The 19,603-nt window shown below is 36.5% G+C and overlaps 1 protein-coding gene across 1 annotated transcript; it reads left to right on the top strand.

Annotated features, from left to right (window-relative positions):
• The first annotated feature begins 254 nt into the window (after positions 1-254).
• On the top strand, positions 255-19,260 carry LOC149845562 (uncharacterized). Its single transcript, XM_089995835.1, has 13 exons — positions 255-735; positions 843-992; positions 1,175-1,351; positions 1,829-1,972; positions 3,012-3,117; positions 3,319-3,467; positions 3,595-3,720; positions 6,288-6,431; positions 7,983-8,070; positions 10,295-10,668; positions 15,582-15,899; positions 18,000-18,230; positions 18,973-19,260. The coding sequence occupies exons 1-13, from the start codon at positions 517-519 to the stop codon at positions 19,105-19,107; spliced, it is 2,361 nt and encodes a 786-aa protein (XP_089851961.1). The 5' UTR covers positions 255-516; the 3' UTR covers positions 19,108-19,260.
• The last annotated feature ends 343 nt before the right edge of the window (positions 19,261-19,603 follow it).

Raw genomic sequence — 19,603 nt, 5'->3', positions numbered from 1 at the left:
TGAATCAAATTCAGACAAAGGAAGCTTGCTTCATCAGTCCTGTCCCGTGTTGGGATCCTATGAATCTATTGATTCATCTCTCCACATTTGGATCAAGATTGAACATGAGCCTTGGTTAGGCAAAGTCCACGATGGACGAAGACTTGGTCAGCAGCAAGATTCTTGGGACACAATTGTAATTCTTGACATACTTTAGTAGAATTCCGTCATTCTACCTTTTATAGTTTATACTTTATACGCTCCCTCATCTCTACTGGTCCGTTAATGGGTGGTGGCCTGTTTGTTCGAAAATTACGAAAGTGCCACTCTCCAGTACGCTTTTGTTCTTCACTCTCTTCCACACACACACTGTGTTCACGCGAACCAGAACTGAAGTCGGGAATTTCGCGTTCGGGATTGCGATTTTAGTGGGTTTTCTGCAGAATTTATCGTAAAATTTTAGGGTTTAGAGGAGAGAGGAGGAGTTCTCCCCGCGCGGAGGTGATCGAGGTGTTTGGTTTCGTTTTTTTTTTTTCCATGGAGGCGTCTCAAATCCTCTGCCTCAGAAACCACCGTCTCGATTCTCCTCCACTTCGTTCCTGCAAGAGAGAAGCGAGGGGGAAGAGATCGGGAAGGAGTTCGTGCTGTCTTCATGGAGGAACCAGGCGATCGATCGTTAGGGCCGTCTCGACGGAAGCGGAAACGGCGCCGGAGACGAGGAGGACGACGCCGAAGGCTAGAACGAGCGTTTCTAAGGTGAGGGAATCCGATTTCGAGGAGTTTTAGTTGTTTCCTTTTCTGTTCTTTCTTCGCCGGATTGATTGAACTATATGGTTTGTTTTTTTTCTTGGGTGGGGGAGTAGAGAATGGGGGAGGTTTCGGAGGAAATCAAGCGGGTTCGGGCGCAAATGGAGGAGAACGAGCAGTTGGCGACGTTGATGAGGGGTCTCCGTGGCCAGAACCTCACCGACTCGCAATTCGCCGCCGCCGACGTTGAGCTTCGTCTCGTAGAGGTTGGTGTGCCATTTGCCGTTTTTTATTGAATTCTGTGAATATCGGATGCAAGTAATTGAATTTATGGAATCGTTTGAAGATTTTGGATTTTTGGATTGGTTTTGTGTTGTTTCATATCGGGGTTTGCTAGAATGGGTGTAAGAATTTTCAGTAATGTGTTTGTTTTTCTGTTTGTTTTAAGGTATCCGATGCTGAAAGTGGGGAGACCTTACCTTTGGTGTATGACCCTGACATTATCTCAGTGTACTGGGGGAAGCGCCCCCGTGCGGTTGCAACGCGAATTGTTCAGTTATTGCTGGTTGCTGGCGGTTTCCTTTCTCGCGCTCTTTGGGATCTTGTTAATAACAAGATCAAAGAGGTGAATTGCCATGCTCATTCTTTTCTGGTCTTCTTATTGAATCTTGGTGCATAGATGAATATGCGATGGTGGTTGTATATGCCAGCATTGCTAATTTGTAAGTTCAGGTCTTCTTATTGAATCTTGATGGATAGATGAATATGCTGTGGTGGTTGGTGGTTGTTGTATATGCCGGTGTTGTTAATTTGTAATGTACACGGACAATACTGGTAAAAGTGTAGTGCAGAAGCATATTACTACTAAGCTTAGTCCTGTGCTTTTACTGATCAGCAGAGGATCTGCCAACTTAAAAGTAGTAGACCTGATAACATTCTTTTATTTGTTCCAGTTATGAAAGAAAACTGGTTTTATTATCCTCTGTTGTAATTGAATTCAACATCTTCTCACCTTTTTCCTGTGATAGTTTCCTTCATTCTGTCATGAATAATTCTGTAAACTCCATAATTTTTTCTGGGAATTCTCTTTTATGAATCTCAGAATGAAGTTGCACGTGCCATTGAATTACGGGAGATTGTAACATCTTTAGGTCCAGCATATATAAAGCTTGGTCAAGCCTTGAGCATCCGTCCAGACATATTATCTCCAGCTGCTATGACGGAGCTGCAAAAGCTTTGTGATAAGGTATTCTAATGGTATTTTAATCAGGGCAACTTGCTTGATCTTTCTTAAAAAAAATCTGGAGATAGGTTGGACTCCACCAAGCACGTAAAGTCATCACCAGCATGTATATGCTATTCTTTGATTGATGTGATAGTAAACATGGTGTATTTTTATGTCATAGTGGAATATGAGTTGGTTGTGTGATGTAGATTAATGTTAACATAAATCCTGAATGAGACACTGTTTCAGAGAACTTGGTTGATTTTATTTTCCAGATTTACAGAATTTGACACTGTTGGCATAGTGTACTCACCATGTTAAGATCCATAAAGCTTATTTGAACAAAATAGAGAGAACTCAAAAATAACATATTTATCTGCTCTGTTGGTAGACTTAAACATGATCCACACATAAAATCTAGTATTCTGCTACCATGTTAAACCAAATGTAGATGCTAAAACTCCAAGCTATATGTATTGTTACGAAGAAAGGGTAAAACGGTAAAGCCCCTCTACAAAAAAAAATGTTAAGAATACTATTGTACTTCTATATAATAAAAAAAACTGGTAATGATATTCACATCCAAATGTGCTTAAAGAATTTAACAGTTGTATTAATTGTAAATATAGTTAACAAGACGCATCAAATGAGATAGTTGGGTGGTTAGGGTGTATTTCTAATCTTACAAGGGTTATCCTCCAGCTTCCCTATCAACTCGTGAGATATGCTTTTCACCATTTAATGCCTCTTCCCCAATTCCACACATGCATGCACATGCCCATGCACACACATACACACACACACACACACAAAACTCACTCCATACTAGGAATAATTGCATGAAGTTCTTTGATAACACCGATTCCTAACACACACATGCACACACTTTTACATGCATCTATTACTTTGTACTCCACATGTATAGAAAATTTAGTTTTATTTTTTTTTTTTAAATTTCATCATGTTTCTGTTTAAAAACTTAATATCTTGCTTTGAATTCCTTAAAACCATAAAGAATTCATGATCGGCTTTTGCTGTTTTTGCTTCATTACATATGAAGGTTCCTTCATTCCCAGATGATGTTGCTATGTCTCTTATTGAAGAGGAGCTTGGTCGTCCTTGGCATGAGATATATTCTGAACTTTCTCCCTCCCCAATTGCTGCTGGTAAATTTTCTGGAAACATTTTGAAGAATTGGATTGTTTGTACCCGTGCTTGAGAATGCATGTCTTTATCAACATTAGACCATTTTATACCTTTTCTTTATCTCTTGAAATTGAAATCCACATCATTAGCCTTTTCTGTAAGTTGCATCTTTTGCCCTTCTTTTTGGAGTCAGTTTCAGCTTTTCATGTTTCTTTATGCAGCATCTTTGGGACAAGTATACAAGGGTCGCCTTAAAGAAAATGGGGATGTTGTAGCAGTTAAAGTGCAGCGTCCTTTTGTACTTGAGACTGTTACCATTGACTTATCTATTATTCGAAATCTTGGACTGGTTCTTCGGAGATTTCCTCAGGTCACTGTTGTGGATTAATTTACCTGCAGTTGTGATTTGTATGCATAATTTCTTCTGTTTCATGATTTTCTGGTCCAAATTATGGTAGATACTGTTGTATTGACTGATTGAATTTTGCCTCTTTCAGATCTCCATTGATGTTATTGGGCTGGTTGATGAGTGGGCTTCTCGTTTTTTTGAGGAACTTGACTATGTGAATGAGGGAGAAAATGGGTCACGCTTTGCTGAAATGATGAGAAAAGATCTTCCTCAGGTTTTATGGAATCTTTTCACTGCATTATCCTGGCTGGATAAAACTAAATACAAATGATGAGTGAAAAATGTCAACAACTTTAGTAATAATTTAATATGTAGAGGAAATTCCAATGTTGTAAGTATTGTATCATTACCCCTATCGGTTGGGCCCAAAATAAGATAAATATTGTATCGTAAAAAATTATAAATTTTTAATACATTTTTTTCAAAATCTACAAAAAAAAAGTCATAAAAATCAGAAAAATAGCAAAAAATCTAAAAAAAATCATAACACATGAAACAATGATGAATTGTACAAAATACAACCATAACATCACATATGAAGCATTTATGCCTTTATGAGCTGAATAAGACATTATCAAACATCAAGTATCTCACAAGCACAATGCAAAATATTAAATATCTTGCAATTAAGAACATGCCACAAAACTCATACTTTCATATTACATAAATAAAAATATTATGGCAATAGTTGGACTTGATTTTCAATCATTATTCACTCATTACTTGAGTGCCCCATTGCCATGCCAGATCATCTGATGTCATCTTTGTTTAAGCAGTGTGAAGCTTGATTTCTACCTTGATATAAATCTCAGCCCCTGAGGCAAATTTTTTTTGTAAGGTAGTTTTGTAATTTTACTTTTAATAGAGATTTTTTTACCTTAATCCACTTTCTTGAGTAGAAAAATGGTGGAAATGCTCTCTTACTAGAGCAAACCACAAATCCCTCTCCCTTGCACACAGATCGACTCCCAAATCACTGTCACAACTCCTAAAGTGCATGGATACCCCTCTAATGACCTCTACACAAATGAGGGAATCGGCCCTCAAGAGGACTTTAACACCCCCCCCCCAAAAAAAAAAAAAAAATTGTTATGATTTGGCCTTTTTAAGTATGTTGTATCGTACGATACAGTACAATACAAATATGGTATACACTTGTATCATGATACGAGTGCGTATCATATCAATTTTATTTATAGTAACGATATGCATCATACCCCATCGTACGATACATACAACCTTGGGAAATTCAATAATTTGTGTCACATGGTGTGATGCCTTTTTATATTGGTCAGCTGATTGAACTTTGAATTATGTTTAATTTGTGACATATCTATTAAGAAACCTTTGCTTATCAATGCCATTGCAGCAAGTTAGGAATCATCATTTGATTATGATTTGAGGTCTTCTAATATATGATATGTCAGATTGGATACCTTTTGAAACATGCTAGTTGGGGGATAAAAGGCTCTTAAAATTATTTGTTTATTTATTTTTTCTCATTTTGATATTTTCCCCTTTTATATCCCACAAATTGTTCATGAAGCTTAACTCTTCCAACTTTCTTCCTTGGAGAAGTTCTACAAAGTCAAATAGGCTAACTTGATACATACTCATTTCCTGGTCCATGAGGCTTGTCCCATACGTTGGGTCATGTGCACAAAAAATGTAAATTGGAAAAAGGAGAAAGAAGAAAACAAATAAAAAAAGCAAACAACAACAACAACAACAACAACTACGCCTTCATCCCAAAACAATTGGGGTCAGCGATATGAACCAAAAAAGAAATTCATTTTGGGTCTTCCACATGAATCCTTTTCCTCCAATCATTTCTATCCAACGCCATGTCCTCGGTGAGGTTCAAAGCATTCATATCCTTTCCTATCATCTCCATCCAAAACAAATAAAAAAAGCCTGCAAGTTTAATTTGAATTTCTGTTGGTGATAGAGATTTATATTTCACCATATCTTGGACAACTTAATGTTGCATTTGCTTGAACAATCTTGAGTTCATATTGTCAATAAGCTAGAAGCCAACCAACACATACATGTACAATGTGTCCATACCATGGTTTAAAACTTGCTGAGTCAACCCAGTGACTCGGTTATTTACTGGGTCAACCCAGTGAATGACCCAGAAATGAACAAAACTCGGCCAAGTCAGCCGAGTTTTAGCATGACTCGGCCAAGTCAGCCCATGACTCGGTCGAGTCATACATATCTATATATACATATATATTATATTTTGTATATAATTACATATATATTATATTTTGTATATAATTACATATATTATATAAAATATTATATATTATATATTAAAATATGGTTATACATATATTAATAAATTTGTACAATATATTGGTAACATATATTTACATATTTTATATAAAATATAAAGTTAACATTTAATCAAGGACGAGCCGAGTGATGAGTCACTGGGTTTTAAAACTATGGTCCATACAAATAAGTATAGTTGTAGAAGCATGGGGCAAGTGTGTAGAATAGATTAGTCAATTCACAATAAGCAAGCACTTACACCTTGAATGGTCCATACAAATAAAGGGATTTTTGAGAGATAACGCTTACAAAAAGAAAGTTGGAAAATGATATTGAGTGCTACCTCTTGTTTTTTTCATCATGACATTGAATATACTTCTGCTGTGGACTGGGCCAGCTTGTTCAGTTTTAGAATATGTATAATTCTTTTTTTTGCATATTTTGTGTGTGCATTAACTTTTAGCTATATGTAACCTAAAGTGAAACCTTGTTGGTTTTCAGGTTGTCATTCCCAAGACATACAGTAAGTATACCTCAAGAAGGGTTCTTACCACAGAATGGATAGAAGGAGAAAAATTATCACAAAGTACTGAAAGTGATGTTGGGGAACTAGTAAATGTTGGAGTTATATGCTATCTAAAGCAGGTTTTGTGTTTTTGGATTTATGTGTGGTTTTTCCCGAATTAGTGCTCATGTTCATTCTTCCATGCTAATGTAATCTTTTGTTATATTAAGCATGCTTTCATTTTGTTGCTTTTCCCATGGATACACAATCACTGACTTGGCTCCTCTGCATGTGGGGGATAATATGATTTGCAAGATCTTTGTTTGATCATCTTAATACAACTGAACCATGCCAGCATTTTCTACCATTCTGCTTGTATGTAATAATATCTGACATCTTTTCTATATGGTTATGGATTGTATTAAAAAGTAAATCTGTGAGTTGTTCTTCCACTACTATCCATGCAATTGGTTACAGTTTTGCCTGTCATCTTCTATAGTGCATAAAGTCTTCTTAGAAGTTATAGTGTCAAAAATGGTTTGGTAACAGCATCTAAGGTGCATAGTGGTGCAATCATGTATCTTTATGTCCCAAGTCTTGACCAATTTGTATGGATATTAGGCACCACTATTTGATTTAGACAAGAAAGTTGCAACAAAGATGAGAAATAATGTGACTGTTGAACATAGTATATTGAAACATAATAGTTGGAACCACCACTGGGTATCCTTTGGTTTCATAATCAATTAGGTAACCTCCTGCATCCAATCATTGGAAACATACCAGAGAGGATGCACAATGTTGGATATGAATCATTTCATACCGTGATAAGGAGAATCATGGTTTCATCCAGCATTCATAATGAAGGCATGAGCCCAATACTAAACTGCTTAACATGATGGAGTTTGCTAAATCAGTCAAAAGCCTGTTAGAATTAAAAATGCACCTGCATGAAAAATGTGGAAGGCCATATTTTCCCACAAGGCTATGGTAACTTGCAATAATATCCAATCTGTAGTACATGTTCTTGTAAGAAATGACACGGATCCTAACACACTCCATAATGGTCTCCAAGAACATAAAACATTTGGATAAGAACATGAGTTAAAAGGTTACATGAAAAAGTGAATGAACAATTTTATTCATGATGGACAAAGAAAAATTACATTGAATAACTCTAGTTATAATGGACACTAGAGATAAAAAAGAAAAATTACATAAGTTCCTCTCTACATAACTCTCAAAACACACATAAAATACCTAATACTACCCATCACTCTCTCACTTAACAAGGCACCCACCCATACCTTTTTATAGAGAAAAGTAGAAGAGAGAAGAGAAGTAGAATAGAGAGGGAAAGTCCTCTCTCATTAAAGAATGAGAGAGATTTCCCAACGGCTAGAAGTTCTAGCCATTGGGAGCAAGTCAAACTAGCCTTGACTTGGCTCCCATATATATTATATATATTTTCAATATAATATATATATATATACTTATATTACATTAATCTTAATAGTTCTGAGATTTGAACCATGTTAATCGTTTAGTGTTAAGTACATGGGACATACATGTTGCAGCCTTTTGTTGTCACAAAATGCTCATATAGTTTGGTAGTTAGCATTTTAAATTTTTTAAAGAGAAGTGACTGATATAACTTAGTATGTCTAACTTGCTGTCCTGCTGTATGACAGCTGCTTGATACTGGATTTTTCCATGCTGATCCACACCCAGGGAATATGATCCGAACTCCAGATGGGAAGCTGGCCATACTTGACTTTGGTATTGTTTATCTCTTTGGCTATATTATCAAATGATTTTAAGTTCGGTAGTATGCAAAGTAGCAAAGCAAGTGCACTTGGGAAAATGATGATGATTTTCAGAATGTGAAACTTTTTAATTTTTTTTTCAGTTCAAGAGTTCCTTTCAATGTTTCAGTTTTTACTCTTATATATATATATGGTGGTTTTGTACCATGGTATCATATGGTGGTCATAGTGACAAATCTCGCGAGATTTATGAAAATCTCATGAAAATATGGTGAGAAATTACCTGAAAGTTAAAAACGGCTAATTCTTGTGATATTTTCAAATTTTCACGATTTTTTACATTAGAAACATAAATATCGCATTTAAAACACTATATTTATGTTTTTATCGGCTATTTATCATAAAAAAACCGTGCGTTTTTTATTTTTATTTTTTTATTTCTTTATAAAAATTAACTTTTTATATTTTAATTTATTTTTTATTGCCAATATTTGCCAAAAAAATCAAGATTTACATTTTTTTTTATTTTCACGAGTTTTTGGTTAGCGAGATTTTGCCATTTTTTTTACTTTTGTCACTATGACGGTGGTACATACTCTTGTTTGCATGGATCTAGCCACCAAATGTTAGATCTAACTGTAGATGTGTTTAACATGGTTTATTTACTATATTAGAAGGTTTATCATGTTTTACACACCATAAGGTGCCAATTTTTGAGATGGTGAAAAATCAAGGGCTTATAACTCATCATGCTAAGGGTGGTTTAAAAATGGTATAAGACAGCATGTCTGAGTCAACTTTAACTTGTGAATAGTAAGTATAACATGCTAAACAAGATCCAAAGGTTAGATTTTGCTTTTGGAGATTAGATCTATGTAAATCAAGTATGCTTTGCCTGTGTGTGTGTGTGTGCGCGTGGGTGTGCATGTGGGCAGGCATGCGTGTGTGTTCTCTTTCATTTTAAAAGTGAATAACATTTTCCCAAATTTATATGTTGTGAAAATTCCATTGATCTTTTTCTAGTTTCCACCTGTACAAGTTTAGAAAAAGAAATTTTATATGCTGTAGAAAGGTAGTGAACTTGTTATTATCCAGTATAAGTTCTATGTGAGTGTGTGTACGTGTGTTACCATCAATCATCTTAGCCTTGAATCTTTGAAAAAAGGAAAACTTGCAGGAAAAAAAAAGAAAAGAAAGTGGTGATAGGAAGTAAACCCTTTCTTAATGTGATTGTTAATTGGTAAATGAATCTTTAATTACATGGAATAATAATAGGGCTTCTTAAAATGTCTTTAAATGATGCATAGTTGCAATTGTTTTACTGACAAATAGGTTTAGCTGTCATTAGTGACCTTTTTCTAGGACTTGAAATCTGATTGACCCATAAGATGCAAACCTACCATCCCAGTCTAACTGCCTATTTAAATAAAAGTAGCAATTACAAAATTGGTTCAGAGGGAAAACCTATACAAGTAATTAAATTTCAGGAGGAAAGCCCCTTAGTTTATCCATTATCAATTTCATCATCAGCCAAATATTGAAAGCAATAATCGCAGGTTACAGAGTCAGATTTCTTAGGTGGAAAAAGCAATTGCTTTTGTATTTCATCAATGAACTTGCAACTCCTCAAAAACAAGCCCAGCACTTTGAGAGCATGTATGGCAAAGTTCTACCGATAAAGGAGGAAGAAGTTGTAAGATATTAAAGAGGTCATCTGGACCTAGAATGTTACATTTTGAAGTGTAGCTCCCATGATGGGAATTCTCTCTGGCTTCATACTTTTCTATTTCTGGTTAGACCATCTTGTAATAAACTATGTTTACAAGTAGATATTGCTGAATGTGATTTGACTGCATATTTATTCTTCCTGGAAATTTTGGGCTTCAAATCATTAAGGTGCAATTTTAACATGTCAGATATTACTAAGAGGTGAGGCATTAAATAAGAATCCATCTTTATGTGTCAATCTATTTTCTCTTGGAAATTATAGGTACTAACATGCACATAAGGTGCTGAAGCAAACAAATATATACATCCTGGGAGTTGGTTTCAGTACTGTGATGTGACCCCGGCTAACTATTTTCTGTTCTTTTGCATTGCAATCTTGTTACAAGTAATCAACCTAGTGTCTACTGATGATTGCAGTAAGATGTTGCTTAATGTGAGGATGCCATAGTTTCTCTGTGCATGATAACCAATTATCAAGGCTACTCTAATTAACATCATTGTTATTGCAGGTCTGGTAACTAGGTTGACTGATGATAAAAAATATGGGATGATTGAAGCAATATCTCACCTCATTCATCGTGATTATGATGCCATTGTTAAAGACTTCGTCAAGCTTGATTTCATCCCAGATGGAGTTAACTTAGAACCAATTTTGCCAGTTTTGGCCAAAGTTTTTGATCAAGCACTTGAAGGAGGTGGTGCAAAGAACATCAATTTTCAGGAGTTGGCATCAGACCTAGCCCAGATTACATTTGATTACCCATTTCGAATACCACCTTATTTTGCACTAATAATTAGAGCTATTGGCGTGCTGGAAGGCATAGCTTTAGTGGGAAATCCGGATTTTGCTATTGTTGATGAAGCATATCCATACCTTGCCCAGGTAATGGTTTACTTTTGGTGAATAGAATTTATTGTTCCTTGTACTTGATAGCCTTTTTCCCAGCTCAGTTTACTGGCATATGTTATCTTGTGTCCCACTTTGACTAATCTTGACAGTAATCATAGAATAGTCATTCTGTCTAAAGCCTTAATGGCCCTTGATTTGATTTTGATAGCTTGAGCCTTATTCTGATATATTTCTGTTTCTTTCATTAATGTTGTTACCTGCAGTGGCTGTTAGAATTATAATAGTCTGAGCTGTGGTGCCTCTCTCTCTCTCTCTTGTTTTAACAGTTAATTACTTGCAAAATTAATGGTAGTGATTACTCTGATATATACTGTAAACCAACACCTTTTGTCAAACACAATTCTCAAAAGAAATCATGAAGTTATTGGACAAGGGTTGGACAATTTATTGGTGCTATATTACATACTCTTTTAAACCAAGGTTCAGGGTTTGTAGTCTTTGACAACTAAATGGCAACAGTGGAGAGATATAAGACCCACTAATGGACTTATGGGAGTCTAGCATGTTTTAACCACTGACTGGGGAGGTGTTCGAAGTTACGTTTGCACCAATCTGATCTGCAACAGAGAAAAGTAAGAGAAGAAGAAAGGTAGAGGAAAAGGGAAAACACGGTCTTGATATGGCTGCACAGGCTCACGATATTTCAACATGTTATCGTGGTCTGGTATATGGTATTTAAACACTAGGTATTAGTTTACAAAGTACAGAACTATCCTTTAACAAGTTACAATATTAACATCCGTGCCACAATAAGCACGTCAATGCGCAATCCGAGACCCAAACTGGGTCCAGCACTACACGACACTTAATACCCTCCCTCAAGTTGTGCATGGTCTTGAACCATGGACAACTTGTTCTTCAAGTACCAAAACCTGTTTTTCATCAAGTCTTTTGTAAATAAATCCGCCACTTGGTCTTCTGTAGGAATGAAATGAGGCTCAATCTTTATCTTCAACCTTCTGTCTAATGAAATGCTGATCTATCTCAATGTGTTTTGTCTTACTGTGGAAAATAGGATTAAAGGATATATTAATGGCACTTTGATTGTCACACAATAAGATAGATTTGGAGATTTGTTCCTCCAATTCATTTAACAAATGTCTTGTCCAAGTAGCTTCAGTAGTTGCAGCAGCCATTGATCGATATTCTGCCTCAGTGCTTGATTTAGCTACTGCTTTTTGTTTTCTACTACTCCAGGATATTAGGTTTTCCCCAAGAAAGATACAATATCCGAAAACCGACCTCCTTTCATCAGGATCTCCTGCCCAGTCTGCATCACTGTAGATCATGACATCATGCATGCTTCCTCTTTTCCAACTTTTCTGATACACCAACCCATCTCCAATGGTACCTTTTAAGTACCTCAACATTCTCTTGACTGCATCCATATGCCCTGTTCGTGGCTCATGCATGAACTGCGACACTTGATTAACAGAATAAACAATGTCAGGGCGAGTAAAAGTAAGATATTGAAACATACCAATTACACTTCGATATCTTGTAGGGTCGGGGTACAAATCTCCATCCTGGGAACTGAGCTTTTGATGCAAGACACTCGGTGTAGACAAAAGCTTGCAATCTTGCATATCAAATTTCTTCAATAAATCTAGTGTGTATTTATGTTGTGTCAAGGTCAAGTAACCATCCTTCCTGTCTACCTCGACACCAAGGAAATAACGCAAATCTCCCGAATCTTTCATCTTAAACCTTTGACTTAATAGTCCTTTTATTTCTTCAATGTGATCCATTGAATTCCCTGATAATTATAATATCATCAACATATATCAACAACAAGGTGGTTATGCCTTTATCCTTGAAAATGAACAGTGAGTGGTCTAAGAGAGATGTACGGAACCCATGCCTCTGTATTTCTAAGGAGAAACTTTCAAACCACGAGCGTGAGGCCTGCTTCAAGCCATATATGGCTCTTTTTAGTTTGCATACATATGTGCTTGGGTCTCCCTCAGCATATCCTGGAGGTTGTTCCATGTAAACTTCTTCCTTCAAGTTTCCATGAAGGAATGCATTTTTGACATCTAACTGACTTAATGTCCATCCATGTTTGATGGCTAAGGACAATATAATTCTTATTGTCCCCATTTTTACCACGGGACTGAAAGTCTCATCATAATCCTGAATATATTCTTGTGTAAACCCCTTTGCGACAAGTCTTGCTTTGTATCGTTCTATAGTACCATCGGGTTTATATTTGATTTTATAAACCCACTTGGAATCAACATTTTTGTTAGGAGGTCTGGCAATAATTTCCTATGTTTGACATTCATGAAGCGCTTCCACTTCTTCATTCATGGCTTCAATCCATTTGTTTGATTTCACAGCATGATGAAACCTTATGGGTTCGTCATGCTTATCAACCTGGGACAGGAAAAATTGAAGATCCATAGAAAAATTATTGTAACTGACCCACTTGTCAATAGGATGTCTGATTCTATTTGAACTTTTCAGATTTTCAACAGGCACATAAGTATATGATCCAATGTGAGGATCAGGCGGAGTACCTTTTTCTCTTCGTGCATACACATACCCTTTAAATTTGTCAATAGGGTGCGATTCTGGGCCTGCCGCTTCTCCATTATGTGAAGCTCCATCGACCTGATCACCAAATTGAGGTAAGCATGCTTGACCTGAGTCAATATCATTTTGGTCACCCGAATTAGTTTCTTGAGTACACTGAGGTGAGCAATCACCATAAGCATCTGCAAATAATTCTGCATTCATCCATGGATGATAAACTTCTTCTCTGGGGCTTTTGAACAGAAAGAGAGAATAATATTTTCCTGACCAAAACAGATTTTTTCTCTGGTCGTACCTTTGGGAACAATACCGAGCCCTAGATCCAACCTTGCCCTGATACCATGTTTCTCAAGAAAAGAATAACTGCAATGACCAAAACGATCATGCCAAAGACTTGGCTTATTACCTTTGGAAAGACTAAAAATAGACTCAGGACCTGACTTAGATGATTCAAACTGAAAAGACTTAGACTTCAATAAGGGCTTCAAGACTGAACTGGTACATGCAAATGGATCTTCCTTGAAGATGCACATATTTCTTTTTCGCTCCCCTTCAGCGAATGTCTCTCTCATTTGAAGATCCTTGACATACACAGAAGAGAGAGTGAATTCAACATAAGAATGTGTATCATCAACAAGCTTAGACACAGAGATGATGTTCTTTTTTATGTTAGGAGCATGAACAACATTTGACAAATTGAGAGACGATTTTGACAGAGGAATGATTGCATTACCAATGTGAGAAATGTGATGGTGAGATCCATCTCCAGTAACAATACTAATTTTACCAAAGTAAGGAACCGAGTTCGAAAGCTTACCAACATCGCTTGTAACATGGGTAGCTGCTCCTGAATCAACATACCATGATCCTTGATCATTCTGTTTCAAGTGTAACCCAAATAATGCTGCCAACAAAAGTTGTTTTACCTCCCCATCAGACTTGGTAACATTATCTTCCTTCCTGCTCAGTGTTTTGCAATTTGCCTTTATTTTGAGGATTAAACCAACAATGTGCCTTAAGATGTCCTTTTTTGTTGCACAGATAACATGTCGGGACAATTCTTTGAGTTTGATTCTTCGCATTAGAGTTGAGCGACATATTGGGTGTGGGAAGTAAACCTGGACCTGCAAATCTCCCACGACCTCTTCCTCCTCTGAAGCCATTTCCTCCACGACCACGACCAAAGGAGAACCCAGTGGGTAAGACATCTTGGGAGAAGAATATTTTCCTGACCAAAACAGATTTTCTCTATGGTCGTACCTTTGGGAACAATACCGAGCCCTAGATCCAACCTTGCTCTGATACCATGTTCGAAGTTACATTTGCACCAGAGAAAAATAAGAGAAGAAGAAAGGTAGAGGAAAAGGGAAAACACGGTGTTGATATGGATGCACAAGCTCACGATATTTCAACATGTTATCGTGGTCTGGTATATGGTATTTAAACACTAGGTATTAGTTTACAAAGTACAGAACTATTCTTTAACAAGTTACAATATTAACATCCGTGCCACAATAAGCACGTCAATGCGCAATCCTAATTTGGGTCTGGGTCAGACCCAAACTGGGTCCAGCACTACACAACACTTAATAGGAGGCAGCTACTAATGTCCTTGCTTCTTTCTACACTCTACAGGCTACAAGACATTTGACAAATTTCAATCATAGTCAACAAAGCTTGACTGCAGGTTGAACTGGTTCATCTAACCTTAAAATCTATTATCTCAATGCTCTTCATTTTTTATAGGTTGGTATGTGAAACTAAGAATTGATAATTTGATACTGGTATGTTAAATTTTAATTGGGGCATAATATCTCTGCTCCTTGTTCTTTTTCCCTCTGGAATGCTACATTTCTGAAAGGCCTCAGGGTTCCTTTCCTTCACTTATGTTTGCACTGTGTTCCCCTACTACTGTTCTGGTGGATGTAAACTTTCTATCATCCTTACTTTCAAATCATGCACCCTATACTGTGGGGTCAGTGACAAAAGTTGCTATTGGTGAGACAAACATAGAAAGGTCATCTTACTTTGACTTGTATTTGGGCATATCTAAGAAAGGTAATTCTCTAGATTTTAGCATCTGAAGACATGGCAAACGTTAACTATTTGTAGGAAATCTTTGGATAAATTATGTTGAAAAATCAATTTCACTCTTTGGCTGACCAATCTTTTTGGTTTTCAGGCCTTGTGCACTTTGTGATGAAATGCACTTCCTTTTCTTGAATGAATCATTGTACTTTGCATTTTGCCGTAGCATATATATTGCACCTTATCTTATTTATCTACTTTGGTGTTTCAAATTAAAAATGGTTGACTGATTTATGTCTTTTTCCTTTTTCTTCTATTGTCAGAGGCTTTTGACTGATGAGTCTCCTAGGTTGAGAAGTGCTTTGCGCTACACCATATATGGGAAAACAGGCGTTTTTGATGCAGAAAGATTTATTGACGTCATGCAAGCATTTGAGAATTTCATAACTGCAGCTAAGAGTGGAGGTGGAGAGGACCTAAATGGAGATATGGCAGGCCTTGGAATTTTAGAAAGCCAAAATAGATTTTTCCCAGTGGTGTCATCAGGTGGATCTCAGCCTGATAAAGTTGAAACAAGAGCTGCATTAGCTTTCCTTTTGTCAGAGAAGGGGAACTTTTTCAGAGAGTTCATTTTAGATGAGGTATTTGAGTTGAAATTCCATTTAATAGCCAGCCAGCTTTAGAAATTTTACCCACAAGTCGTTATTGCTATTAATGTCTTGATTATGATTTGTGATGCTGTTTTGCTCAGTTCTAGAAATTTTATGACCCACTAATGTTTCCCACAAGTCACTATTGCTATTGATATCTTGTTTAGGATTTGTAATGCTGTTTTATCCAAGGTTGTAAGTATCGTATCGCTACTCGTATTAGTCGTGCCCAAAGTAACACCGTATCTTATCATAAATTTTTAATATATATTTTTTTAAATCCAAAAAAATCAAGAAAAATCAGAAAAAAAATTTAGCAATTTTTTTTTTAAAAATCATATCACATGAAAAAATGATGAATTGCACAAAATACAACCATAAAAATCACATATGAAGCATTTATGTCTCTATGAGCTGCATAAGACCTCATCAAACATTAACTATCTCACAAGAACAATGCAAAATATTAAATATCTTGCAATTAAGAACATGCTACACGACTCATACTTTCATATTAAATAAACAAAAATATTATGGCATTAATTGCACTCAATTTTTAATCAGTTTACACTCATTACTTGAGTGCTCCATTGCCATGCAAGATCATCCAATGCCATCTTTATTAGAGGAATGTAGAGCCCGATTTCTACCTTGATATAAATCTTTATTTTTTACGGATCCAACTTCGTAGTAAGTAGGTGGGAGCTCCCCTCGAAACGATTTTTTTTTGGAGAGTAGCTTTATAATTTTACTAATATTTAATATTTTTTACCTTAACAAATTTTCTTGAGTGAAAAAATGATGAAAATGCACTTTTTTTTACCTTAACTTCTTTGGATAAAAAAATGGTGAAAATGCACTTCTAATGGCCTCTAGAAAGATGAAGAAGTCAGCCCTCAAAGGGTATTTAAAACCCAAAATGAAATAAGTAAATTTTGGCCTTTTTAAAGTGCACTGAAAGTGTATCGTATAATACACCCTGTATCGTACGATACAACATGATACAGGGGTGTATCGTATCGCAAAACCCAAACGTAACGATATGTATTGTACCATATTGAACTATACTCACAACACTGGTTGTATCCATTGTCCTTCAATTAGTTTTATATCGTTGCATGTGTAGAACGATTAAAAAGCTCCGGTGCTTTCCAAACATAGTAAGGCTTGAAACCACGTGCATCTAAAGCACCTTTTACTAAGATCAATGTTGTGGTATGCAAACCTAGAGCAATAGCATGATGTACCAAGAAGTCCCCGGGCCCTATTGTTAAGAATAGTGAATTACGATTTTCATTAATAGCATTCAACCAGCAAGGTAACCATAAGCTTTGACCAGCATTAAATGCTGGGCCATTTGTTGAAGATAAGAGCACATCGAACCCATATGAAGTCTTACCATGAGCGGACTGTATCCATTGGGAAAATATGGTGGGGTTGCCATTCCAGAAGAAAAGCTTTTGTTTACAAATACCAATCCCTGGCATAACTAATCAACCTCTCTTTTAACCAGCACTGGCATGGCCAGCACCATCCATCGTGAACTATGCCATCCCACTAATTTTTACCCAAGCATGGGTTAGATGGAAGAGAATACAAGAGCATATCTCATGTTATACACTCATGTAAAGATTATCAATAATGTTCTCTATATATCTTAATTTGCTGAGTCTTTAATGGATGTTAACATGTTCACCAAATTCTTACCCCTATTGACTTTTAAACACCATGCCGAAGTGTGTATGTGTGCATATATATTTTTATATATGCAGCTTATGATGGATGCTAACAATAAGTGTCATGATAGTGCTTTGTACGTGCATGTGCCTGAATGTCTGTTCTTGATATGTGCAGCTTGTTTTGGTTGCTAAAAGGGTCAGATAATGCTTTGTTTTGAAAGAACTAGTAACTTTGTAATATACAATAGTAATTGCATCTATTGATCTGTATTTCTCTAATGTTATAATTTTTCCAATATCATGGCATTTTGGATTTATTAGCGGTAAATAAATGGTAGTGAATTGTTAAAATCCAGTATATCAACTGCTTCTAAAGTTGGCTGTTAATTATTGGATTTTACATGAAAAATAGATTGTGAAGGGGATTGATGCTGTCTCTAGAGAGCAACTGGTACAAATAGCTGCAGCCCTTGGACTTCGAAGTTCAGCTCCCATTTTTGGCATGGTTCCTACCTTTGGCCCTTTTAGGCCTACGGCTTTGTTGCCTACAGTTACAGAGGAGGACAAAATCGTGTTGAACAATGTACAAAAGGTCGTTGAGTTTCTAACAAGTGGGACTTCGGGAACAAGTACAGTGGGCCAGGTAATTCAAAGACTGTGTGTCACATGAAATTGCTAGCAAATTTTTTTTCTCAGATTGCTTACCAATTCTCTCATTTTCAAGTTAAACCTCTAGTCTTTATTAAGGTTTATGCTTCATGTATCTAAAGAATAACCTCAACTTAACTTCTTTGAATCATATTGGACGCTGAGGACGTAGTGTTTGTGCAAATAAATAATTTTCAATCCCTGATTTGTGTTCAAAAAATGTATTACATTTTTATTTCAAATATGTTAGCAGGATTTGTGTGAGCGTGTGCATGTGCACACACTCATGGTTGGGTGGCCTTAGTACTGACTTGTAACTATTATTCATGGTTAAGCTGTACAAGGCTTTTATCTGGTTTTCTATTTTTCATAAAACTAGGGGTGGACATGGGGCCAAGTAGTGGACGGTCAACCAGGTACCCAGCCAGATAGTAGTCGGGCCTGGCCCGGCTCAATGCCTAATTGAGCCCTTAACTGGTCGACACAAACAAAAAATGAACGGTTGGGCCTGACATGAACCGGATACCCAAGCTCAGCTCGATCTTGATAATAATTGGCCAAGGCTTATGTCAATTCTGGGTTTGAGTCAGGCCTGTCTGGCACTTATGGGGCTGACCCGGCCTGGTCCAATAGCCACCCCTATTCTTCACCACGTTCCATTTTCCAGATGTAGTGTTTATTTTCCTTTCATTGATAGAACCACTTGATATATGTTGTCGCTGTTGTGGATATTGCAGGAAGTAAACACTCTTCGTGTCCTCCGGGAGTTACTTCCAGTGTTACCAACCATCTCTGCTCGTGTGCTTCCTGAGGTGCTCAGTCGTCTGTCTTCCCGGGTAATGTCACGCCTACTGCGGGAGGCATTTTTGTAGTGCACTAACTACTGATTATTCAAAATATGTATCATTCCACGCATGGCTCAAGTAGAAACACACTATAATTCTTGTATATAACATATTTTCTCACATGTGCATTGTTCTGCAGGCAACTGCATCAATTGTACTGTAAAAAAAAATTACTGACCATTTCTGCCAGTTTATCTCTCTCTCTCTCTCTCTGTTACTAATGATGGGGATTTGTTATAGGGCACCACCATAGCTTATAGTGGTATACACTTGATTTACATCGATCTATGCTTCAAAAGCAAAATCTAACCATTCTATCATGTTTAGCATGCTCTTTATGATGTTTTATACTTTGTTTAAACCACTCTTATTTTAATGAATTGTGAGCTGTTGATTTTCACTATTTTAAGAATGAAATCTTATGGTGCATTAGAGATGATAAAACCTTTTAATATAGTGAATAAACCATGCTATACGCATGATGACTAGATCTATTGTACTACCATATGGTATCATGGTATAG

Source organism: Nuphar pumila, chromosome 2 (assembly GCF_984573655.1).
Source record: "Nuphar pumila chromosome 2, dmNupPumi1.hap1.1, whole genome shotgun sequence".
Taxonomy (NCBI): Eukaryota; Viridiplantae; Streptophyta; class Magnoliopsida; order Nymphaeales; family Nymphaeaceae; genus Nuphar; species Nuphar pumila.
This window is presented reverse-complemented; position numbering and strand designations above follow the sequence as displayed.